We start from the raw sequence: 11,337 nt of genomic DNA on the forward strand, positions 1-11,337 counted from the left end.
CTCAGTCTCAGTATCAAATTACAAACTCAGCAAACACTGCTTTTACTCTCTCCCCCTCCCAACCTCCCTCCCTCTCTCCCTCTCCCTCTTCATCTCCCTCCCCATCTCTTTCTCTCTCCCCCTCTGAGACACTGACTGACACATGCACTGACCATCGCAAACCTCTCATACACAGCATCTCTCTCTCTCTCTGACACAAACACACACACAGTGACAGATTGGGTACTTTTTCCACCCAGTGTACACAGATCGCCATTTCTATGTTGCTCATTCTCTCTCACACATGCACACAGACGAACACATGCACGTACGTGCAAACACACATGCATGTACACTCCAAGTCCAGAGGGAAGTGCTAAATTGGAATGAGACATATAATTAATCCATCGCAAAGAAACAAACTGTTCATTTTCTCTTTCTAAATCGACTGTCACAGAGGACGGGGAATTTTCCCCTTGTTGAGAAAAATTGCTGTCTGCTCGCTTGACAAATTCCATTTCAGATGGCACTCTACACACAGCCAGAAAGACAGACACACTCAAAACAAACACACACACACACGCTTAACGAAAGATAACGAATGTCCTAAAGAAACACGTGACTGAGCACACAAGCACACACACCTCCTATACTTAAAGCCCCAGTTCTACCTCCTCATCCTTTGCCATCTGTGCCAAGGCAAGCCGTGGCACCATCTGTGAGTGGCTGGCACGATCTGGCCTTCCAATCATCAACCACACGGGTCAATACACAAGTGCTGGAATAGCCTGACCGACTGTGTGAGCCCTCTGCATGATGGGCCCCTCTCTATGAGGGCCCCTGTGATCTATAGACTACAGCAGGATGGTACACTAACCCCATCACATTTCACTTCACAGCCACAAAGATACACAGGGACTTGGTTGACAACATTGGACTTGGTTGAGGACATTCGGCTTGATTCAAGACATTGGGCTGGTTGAGGATGCTGGTTGGTTGGCTAAGAACAAATGAAAGATATGTGCTCATTATCGTAGGGCAGACAATCCCGCCACAGCCTATAAATAGGCTGCTGACTGGTGTAGGTCTGTGGACTGGGGTTTTAGCACTGTGTGGGGATAGAGGAACTGAACAGAACGAGGCCACATGTGGCGGGAGAGGCAACACAGAAGCAGCTCTTAAAACACAGCAGCAGAGAAGGCACACAGAGACAAGCAGCACAGCATCAGCAGAGCTACGGGTCCCTGATCCTATAGGACAGTTTACACCTCCACTCTCTTGCTCTGTTCCAAGCGACGAACACACACTTGCAGAATCACTGTATTTAACCAGGGGCAAAGTGTCCTGCAATGTGTTATGTGCAAAACACATTATGACCGTGTGTAATGTCAAAGTATCACTCTCAGCTCTCACTTATACAAACACACACTCTGTAACACGCAGACACACACGCAGACACACACGCAGGCACACACGCAGGCACACACACACGTTTATTAAGCTTGACTAGAGCAGTGTCCTCTCTGACATTGTCAGGGCACGAGAACACTATAATTGCCACTCTGTGAACTAGGCAGGCTGGACTGTGGGCCCATCAGAATTACCCTGTCGCTGGAAAACTGGGTAGAGGCCTGGGTAGAGGTAGAGATACAGACTCAGCTCCCTCCCTCACCGCTTATCATCCCCTGGCTCCTGGCTCGCCACACGAAAACTCAACCACTGGGTCAAGAGGGACCAAGGTCAGCGACCTCACTTCCTCCTTCCTGTTATGGTTAGTTAAGGCGTTCTATTATTACGTTTTTTCTCAGCTCATTGTAGTTGTGAAGGATTTACCCCTCAATTATGATTGGCTTTCAGTATGTCTCAGACTACTACAGTATGTTTGTAGAGTAGCAGAGGTCAAGAATATATCTGGCCCACATTGCTGACTGCTGAGGTCAGTTTTCTTTGTTTTGGTGGCTAACGCTAATAACGCTCGACTAGCCGATGTGTGCTGCACCGTGACTAACCACAATCTAAAAGCTGATGCTGAACTCACTTCCTGTTGCGGATTGACAGTGTGAAACCCAACCCAATCCCATTCTCTCCCCTCTCTTTTCTCCCCCTTCCCCCTATCCTTTCCCCCATTCTTCTCCCCCTTCCCCCTATCCTGCCTGAAGGAAGTGCAGAGCTGGTTTGTTCAGTGTACTAGTAACAACGAAAACACCTGGGGAGGAGTAGAGAGGAAGTAACGAGGGAGATAGGAATGCAGTGGTGTGGACGTGTAGACATTGTCCACCACTGGCCAAATCAAACAGATCAGCTGCTTGCCCAAACACAGCCAAGTAATCCAGGAGGAATCACTGTGGTTTTACCTGTTATTCTCTCATTTCTACCACTTTAATTAAGGGGGAAAGAATAACAACCCTGAAACAGAAAGTGTTCTTTTCCGTTCCCTAAATCTGATTAGTGGGATTAGACTGAAGCTGGAGTTTCAGGGTTTCAGGCCTCCTCCAATGGCATCTTACTGGGGGGGGATTGGATAGTTAAGGTGCCAGTCTTGGGTGAGGGGTGAGAGAAGAGAGGGGGGCGTGGCCCCCGTTGAATGGGCTCTCGAGTGATTTTGGATCTCTAGACGACATTCCATCAAACACACTGACATTACGCAACTGAGGGCAATGGAGGACAGTGTGTGAAGGGGAGGGTGAAACATCAAAATGTTAGTTAACCCCTGTTCGATCAGAAGTAATGCTAGAGATTGACACTTTGGGAGAAGAAGCTAAAACTGTTAAGAGTTCACAAAATCTTCCGGAGGACAACCTTCTCGAAAATACTTTCTGACGATTCCCAATTCGGATTCTCATCTTTGTCATACATCTTTGATGTTTTAAAATGACAACGAAAAGACATTTGGTTTCTTTTCATTGTTGTACTTCAGCATATCGACCACCATATCCTTTTTATGACATCTTTTTTATTCTCTCTTGTTTTCCATGTCTTTCCTTCAGTCAAAACTCAGAACAAAAAGAAGAGCTAGACATCCAATCAAAAGGAAGTCACTTCAGTCAGAGAGGGGGAAGTGAGATCTGAAAGGCCACCAAACGACATGTCAGATGACAAGAGACCGTCGGAGAGGCTGTTGCTGCAGCGATACCGCCACGTTCATTCATCACACCAGCGCCATAGTGGCCCAAATGACCCAGGGAAATATTGAGCGGATAATATCAGAATACTACTCATCGTTACTTCTCCATTTCAAATGGCCCGAGTGCAGCAATTAACCCTCAGATCGGTAGATCACCCAGTGAACGGCTCTAAAACCAAATACCGCTTCACTTCTCACATCAGACAGCCACATTTTTATTAAAATTGAAACCTAATTTCCGAGACCTCAACAGACATTTTGATCAGACTTTCATCCAGAATCCAATGATATCCTCGCTGCTCTTCTGACGTCAGAGGACCCTACCACTGCCACTGCCTCTGTCTGTCAGCATCATCGCTGTTGCTTTGTGAGGCACATTAAAATCAGGCGTCTACCCGCACACCCCAGTGTCCAAATAAATCCGTTCAAAAAGCTCTTCTTTATCTGGGCCCCAATTTCACACACGGCTGATTGTGGTTCCTGTTCACTTAGCACAAGTCATTATCCCCAAACGAAACAGATAAAAGGGAAGATGTGTAATAAAAAATTCAGGAGAGCCCCCCATGAAACAAGAGCATAGTTCTACTAGTCTTCTCTCAGTACTGTGACAAGAGTTCTGCTCTGAAGCCCTGGCCAGGTGCCACAGTAAATAGTTTAGAACCAAACAGGGATCTTTAGCATGACACTTCACTGCCCATAAGGGACAGACAAAGGGACCAAATGCTTCTGTGTGGTTGAGCGGCTAAGATTAATTTATTTGTGATGCACTAAAATATTCGAGAAACCCTCACATTTGGATATTATGAGGCATCTGTCTTCAAAGGAATTGGCAAGAAAAGAGGTGCTTGAGAAAATGCCAGTCAGAGAAATCTGTTTACTGTTCAAACTGTGCTTTCAACTGGGATAGGGCATTTGCTAGTATTTGTGCTCGTGATCCACAATATGGACTCAAGCATTATGGACTTTGAACAAAGAGTACACGCTATTTATTTTTCATTTATCGTAACATTTTACCTCCAAAAATCAAACTTGATGTCCAAGAGCTTTCGGTCTCCTGCTGTTAGTGTTGATTGTTTGAACATGGGATGAGAGGAGGATTGGGATAGGTGTGCCTGTGCACATGCATGACTTATGCAATATGTGGGACCTTCGCATGTCAATGCTTCATTTTGGATCCAAATAAAGTATTTGAAATGTGTGCGTTTCACAGATGGCTGCTTTGAGATCAACAGCCAAAAGAGTCCCAGAAAACTGAGCATGCATATTCCTCTGCCATGATCCAAATCCATCTTCATCTACCCTCCTCCTCCTCTTCCTCATCATTTGCCTCCCCTTCACCTCATAGTCCTCTGTCCAGAGTGAGACTGCGACAACTTAATTTCCATGATGTCTCTGGGTGGTCTATCATAGTGATGGAGATGAGGAGACATTAACTGTGTTCTTTAATATTCATAATCATTGAGAGCATCTTGACTTGCTGCAACACCGCTTGGTACGGCAACTGCTTGGCATCCACCCGCAAGGCGCTACAGAGGGTAGTGCGGTACGGCCCAGTACATCACTGGGGCTGAGCTCCCTGCCATCCAGGACCTCTATACCAGGCGGTGTCAGAGGAAGGCTCTAGAAATTGTTAAAGACTCCAGCCACCCAAGTCATAGACTGCTCTCTCTGCTACCGCACGCCAAGCGGTACCGATGGGACCCATCAGCATGTAATCAGTGTTATTTGAGAAGGATCTGACTGAGTTCGGTGCTTCTCCGATCCTGGTGTGGATGAAGAAAATCCCAGGATTCAACGTTGGTGGATAGAATTCCATATTTGCCCAGGGCAGCATTGGCAGGAAAGGGATCAATCAGGGGCTCGTGGGAATTTCTGGCACTGCCGAACTATCAGATAAAGACTATGAGACATCTGGGTAAACTTCTAAGGGCTTTATGTATTTAATGACTGGAGGGGGGTGGGGGTGGGTTTTCATCCAAAGCCAAGGAGTGGTTATTGGGTAAAGCTCTAGAATGGAATTTCCTCCACCACACCACCAGTACAGGGGGAATGGTTTGACAGACGCACCTCAGAGTCTATGCTCGATTGCGAATGAGATTCCTTTCTATATGTATAACCTAGAATCATCTCTTTCCTTGAATGCGACTGGAGCTGGATTTAGATATGACCTAGATTTAAAGGAGTAAGTAAGACTGCTGCACTCAAATCAGAGTTCTTCAGATACCGCCGATCCAAAACATTCCTTAAAACATCATTGTCGAACGTCGCCATCTATTTAAAAAATATCCTCTCTCTATCTATATAACAGACACATATCAATTCAATTCAAGGGTTTTAATGGCATGGGAAACATGTGTTAACATTGCCAAAGCAAGTGAGGTAGATAATATACAAAAGTGAAATAAACAATAAAAATTAACAGTAAACATTACACATACAGAAGTTTCAAAACAATAAAGACATTACAAATGTCATATTATGTATATATACAGTGTTGTAACAATGTACAAATGGTTAAAGTAAACATGGGAAAATAAATAAGCATAAATATGGGTTGTATTTACAATGGTGTTTGTTCTTCACTGGTTGCCCTTTTCTTGTGGCAACAGGTCACAAATCTTTCTGCCGTGACGGCACACTGTGGAATTTCACCCAGTAGATTTGGGAGTTTATCAAAATTGGGTTTGTTTTCGAATTCTTTGTGGATCTGTGTAATCTGAGGGAAATATTTGTCTCTAATATGGTCATACATTGGGCAGGAGGTTAGGAAGTGCAGCTCAGTTTCCACCTCATTTTGTGGGCAGTGAGCACATAGCCTGTCTTCTCTTGAGAGCCATGCCATGTCACATATCTCTGTCTATCAAAGAGAGAGATAGAGAGAAGGAGAGAGAGAGTCACATAGAGAACTAATCTCACTCTCACACTCTCTGAGTGCTTGACTAATGTATTATAGAGCCATGTGACCAGGACTGGTACAGGATAGCGAGCTGAATTACTGTTAGCCAGACTGTTAGCCAACCAGAAGTAGGACACACTAGGTTAATAAAGTGGAAAGGTGTTTAATAAATGACAGGATGAGCTGATGTCCTGCCCCTCAGTGACATGACTGGGGACTGGGGTGAGGAGTTGGTGAAGAGAGGGAGGGGATGGGTGTGGTGACATGCAGTTAGGTCCCAACAGCTAGCTCCGTGACCACAAAGCACTGTGGTTACGGTTCTGTGTATTACTCTGTATAACATCTGTTATTATTTCATCCCGTCATGTTTTTGCTCTGCTTTGTCATGCTGACAATGTTCATCTTTCCAGTAACCGCCCTGAATAAGACTGACCTTTAATTTGCTCCAGAGGTCAAAAACCACTCAGAGAGGGAGGGAGGGAGAGGGGAGAGATAAAGAAACTCATTTTGGTCACAACAGTGCTGGGGGAAGATCCGTCCTATCCCTCTCTTGGTCTGTGCTGGCATGCCGGCAGGCAGACAGACGTCTTCCCAACAGTCAGCTAAAGTGAGGCAGGCAGGGCAGGAGCCTGCAGCTGTCCACAGCCCTGCTTAAAAAAAACAGACTGGAATAGCCCCCGTCAACCCGTCCTCTCCAACCACTTTGGAAGCCTTCCCTTCCCTCCACCCATGGGACAGTCACTCACCACTCCAAGGGTGTGACAGCCTTGCAGGATTTGGCTGGTTCAACAATACACACATAGATGGGTTCTCCACTGCTCCCTCATGCCATACATTGACACGTCAAGTCCAAACAGGAGGTTTAAAAAATAACAAGTTTGTTTTCAATCTTCCGGAATAACTCTGTAATGAGCACAATGCTGTAATTGCTCATTTGCCTCTCTACCCCACTCCCCCCTTTAGACTGCTCAGACCCCTCAGCTCATGTTTCAGGCTGATGAAATGTGTGTGTGTGGGTACTGAAGCTCCAACTACACTACACATGAACTACACTAGCACCACAACACACTACAAGATAGAGATGGGACAATAAACCAAAAATCACTTATCGCAGGCATTTTCCTGATATGGTTCATTATGATACGTAGCCTGTACTAGAGAAATGTGAAGTTTGAAATGAAGTAAGTGTTAATATGGGTGATTGTTAATGGGACAGTTGATGGTTACAACCATCAGACTAGTTGTAGTTTAAAGGAAACGTTTAAAAAAACTTGTTGCACATTAATGTTATAAACTATCCTTCTATTTATCATTATTGCATCAATTCAGGCAATTTATCACGATGTGGATTTTTTGGTCCATATCGCCAGGCTCTACTACAGGAGAGCTGACCCAGATTCCCATCATGCCACTCTCTATCTGTGTGTTCCCCATGTTGTGACTGACGACGAAGTTCACTGTGTTGCGACGCTCCTCTCTGATTCTATGAATAAACATGCCCTCTTGGCTGCATTCGCAGCAGAGTCGATCTAAAAGAACCGCTGACCCTAATTGTTCTGTGACAGCGGTTCCAGAACACTAACCCTTTAGATAGACTATTTTACGCCCAAGGATGCGTGTAGGCCTTTAGGAGACATGCAGGAATAAAAGCGGACGTCAGTGTGCTGTAGGACCAACACATCCATATTGGAATGAGAACAGGAAACGACAGTGATGCTCTGATGCGCTGCTAAAAGAGGACATGGGTATCTAATCGGGTTATCACACGCAGGCCTGACAGAGTCACACACTTAGAACCTACGGTGAGTTGTCTGTCAACTGGCATTTCACGCCTGGCATTCAAAGTGTTGACCCTGAATCCAGTGGTGAACTCTCCTCAACGTAAATCACATAAGCCATACGGACAATTAACTCTTATCTGACTGGGTCGAGGCAGTCTCTACATTATAGATGCATTACTCTAGCAAAGGAATGAGTCTTCTTACTGGTTCTATTTGTCCGGCATCTTTGATAGTACATCCTGGTCCTTCCAATAGCAACAGTTGATGAGAGTTCAATGTTGCCACACGGCTGAGCTAACTTACAGACGAAAAGTCCAAACATGTTTATCACTATGTGCATCACAAGAAATATTGTAACAAAGCCTTATAAGTATAACAATACAATGCCATATGAACAGGACAGTACATTCGGAGAATAAGCTTTAGAGGATTTAAGACCTAGAGCATGTTGACAACATGATCCGCTCTGCATTCTTGCCATATTTCTGTTATGAAGTTTGAACTTATGAACATCAGTAGATGGCTCCAGTTCTTTCGGAGGGAAGTTCGGAGTGGAGGGATTTAGGCCTTTGCCTCGAATTATACTATTCCATGGAATTTCCTGGAAGAACAGCCTTGCGTTTCATCAATAGGGCAAAACACCCTGGGGTGAAGAGAAGCAACAGTCAGGAACTTGTTCATTTTCTCAAGGATTCCCCTGCACCTCAGAGAAGCACATCAAACCAGAGAGCAGGCAGTGTTTAGATTTGTTCGCCCGCACATCCACAGGGAATTCAATAACAGGGTGAATGGATAGCTTCATGGTTTTATACTGGTTGCTAAGCAAACTGGCTTGTAATGACAGAATGCCACTCTCTCTCCAAAAACTCCCACCTCCACAGAGCTTCTCCACAAGCCCCCCCAGTCTGTCTGTCTCTGTCATGCTACACCATCTGACTGAAGACATCCTGGAGTAGGAGACATGAGACTTGGGGGAAATAGTGACTACAGGCAGACATGTTCTCTGTAATATGTAGGCCTATCATTTATGTTTGAAATTCCCTTGATGAGCCCAGACTTTGCGGCTAGGCCTCATCTTAACGGTCAACAAACAATTTTGCGTACGATGTAAACAGCATTACCAGTTTTTCTTTTACATAGTACTATATTTACAAGTCTATTGGAACAGTAGCGTAGTTCGACTATAGAGGTGTAACAGTATAACTTTAAACCGTCCCCTCGCCCCGACCTCGGGCGCGAACCAGGGACCCTCTGCACACATCAACAACGGTCGCCCACGAAGCATCGTTACCCATCGCTCCACAAAGGCCACGGCCCTTGCAGAGCAAGGGGCAACACTACATCTAGGTTTCAGAGCAAGTGACGTAACTGATTGAAACGCTACTAGCGCGTACCCGCTAACTAGCTAGCCATTTCACATCCGTTACAGAGGCATGTTGTACTATCCAGGGAGGGAATGTCATAACTGTTAAAGGTTGTCCTCTGCTATGAGCGCAGCTAAAGCATGCATCTTATTTCACCTTTGGTGACCTAACCTTGCAGCAGCAGCAGCCGCCGGCAGCAGCTTCCCACACCGTCAGCACCGCAAGGCATGAAGAAGGACATCACGCAAACTTCAGAGCATTGGATCAGTTAGTCCTACCTTCTTTGTAACATTGTAACTGTTTCGGAGCCTTGCAGCCTAACGGCGAATGATAGACCACCTCATAACATTCCCCTCAGCAAAATGTTTACCCGGCACTAGACCATCAGTTTGTTACACAGTAACAACTGAGCATCCTTTATTATTATTATTACAGCTCTGTCACTAACAAACAGTTCATCTAACCCTGGGTCCATAACAATAGAATGAATCACAATGAGGGCTAGTCACTGGCTACCTGAAGGGGTCATGTGGTTTTGCGAGAGCTGTGAGATAATGATTCCCTCATTAACGCAACCTTTAAGAGCTTCCTATGATTGACGTGACATTATAAAGTAGGCTTTATGAAAACAAACCAACCTTCATAATGCCGCAAGGTGTGTTCACGCCTCCATGACTCCTTTCGGCTGAATTGTCACGGCTGCTGCTGCCAGTCCAAGGACTCCCGTGGTCCATGTCCCTTCCGTTGGTGTAAACTCCCTCCGCCCCATAGACCGGGTGCCCGTGGGCAAAGGCAGCCGCCGAAATGTCCAGGTATGCCCGGGTGCCAGTCGGAGGCAGCACGGTGGCGTCATTGTTGTTCAACCCCGCTATTTGTGTCGCGTTCTGTGCGGGAGAGGCTGCAATGGTAGGATTTTGAAAATGTCCCGACACAGCCTCGGAAGCGTGTACCCCTGCCATCATCCACGGACGTTACAGCAACACATTCAACTTAGTGCATTGACCCATTGTTTCAAAACATGAGTCCACGGCTGTGTAGACCACATAAGATCATCAGTCTACAGACGAAGCGCAGTCCACTGAATCTAGGATAGACTGATTGAACCGTCCGCTTCTGGCTGAACAAACTCTTGTCGCTCTAAAATGAACAGATGGTTCTCCGTATGTGATCTGGTGTGATTAGCTAACTGCAAGGATTCATAAGGAGTCCCCTCAGAAACAGTTCCGGCTAATAAAAAGGCGTTAATTAGCGTTTACACGCGCTTTCGTTTTTCTCCAAGCTTGTTGTTTGCGCCGAGGCTGCATGCAGAAGAACGTCCTATTCGCCTGGTCCCTACTCTCCTATCCGCTCTTGTAGATGATACATCAGAAGCTTCCCCACGTGCATCCGCGGGATGCAGCTATATACAATGCGCTGTTATGTGAGTTGCTCGCTTGTCCCCTCCCTACAAGATCCATGTCCGTGTGCGCTCATTCTCACACACACACACGCGCACGCACGCATACACGTATACTTAAATTATTAATGTTCCTCACACTGAAATGATTAATGTTCATTCATACCACAACTTGTAGCCTAAGCCATTTCCAGGCTAAAACACAGTAACATATTAACAGCAGAGGAGGCTGGTGGGAGGATCCATAGGAGGACAGACTCATTGTAATGGCTGGAATGGAATATGGTTTCCATATGTTTGAATGGTTTGTATACCATTCCCTTTCTTCCATTCCAGGCATTACAATGAGCACATCCTCCGATAGCTCCTCCCACCAGCCTCCTCTGATTAGGGAATGTGAGTGACAGGGAATGTGAGTGTATTTGCATGAAATATGTCTTATCATTAGGCTATTGCCTAAGGCTTTTCAAATGCATATTTGTTATCACAGCCAAAACCTAGATCAGGGAGACTGGTTATGCCAGAGTGGCGCAGCGGTCTAAGGCACTGCATCTCAGTGATAGAGGCGTCACTACAGACATCCTGGTTCAAATCCAGGCTGTATCACAAATGGCTGTGATTGGGAGTCCCATAGGGCGGCGTACAATTGGCCCAGCATCGTCCGTGTTTGGCCGGTGTAGGCCGTCATTGTAAATAAGAATTTGTCCTTAACTGACTTGCCGAGTTAAATAAATAAAAAATTCATTCAGAAAGCCCCCTAAGTTGCATTAAGTACAATTTGCCCTTTCTGGTGGCAA

At 45.6% G+C, this 11,337-nt stretch overlaps 1 protein-coding gene across 1 annotated transcript in view; it reads right to left on the reverse strand.

Annotated features, from left to right (window-relative positions):
• Positions 1-10,159, reverse strand: part of LOC120035901 (inactive phospholipase C-like protein 2) — an 81,671-nt gene extending 71,512 nt beyond the window's left edge. The window contains exon 1 of the mRNA XM_038982368.1: positions 9,783-10,159. Within this exon, the coding sequence (XP_038838296.1) occupies positions 9,783-10,106 (324 nt within the window). The 5' untranslated portion in view covers positions 10,107-10,159. The remainder of the gene's footprint in view (positions 1-9,782) is intronic.
• Positions 10,160-11,337: the final 1,178 nt, after the last annotated feature.

This window comes from Salvelinus namaycush, chromosome 3 (genome assembly GCF_016432855.1).
Source record: "Salvelinus namaycush isolate Seneca chromosome 3, SaNama_1.0, whole genome shotgun sequence".
NCBI lineage: Eukaryota > Metazoa > Chordata > Actinopteri > Salmoniformes > Salmonidae > Salvelinus > Salvelinus namaycush.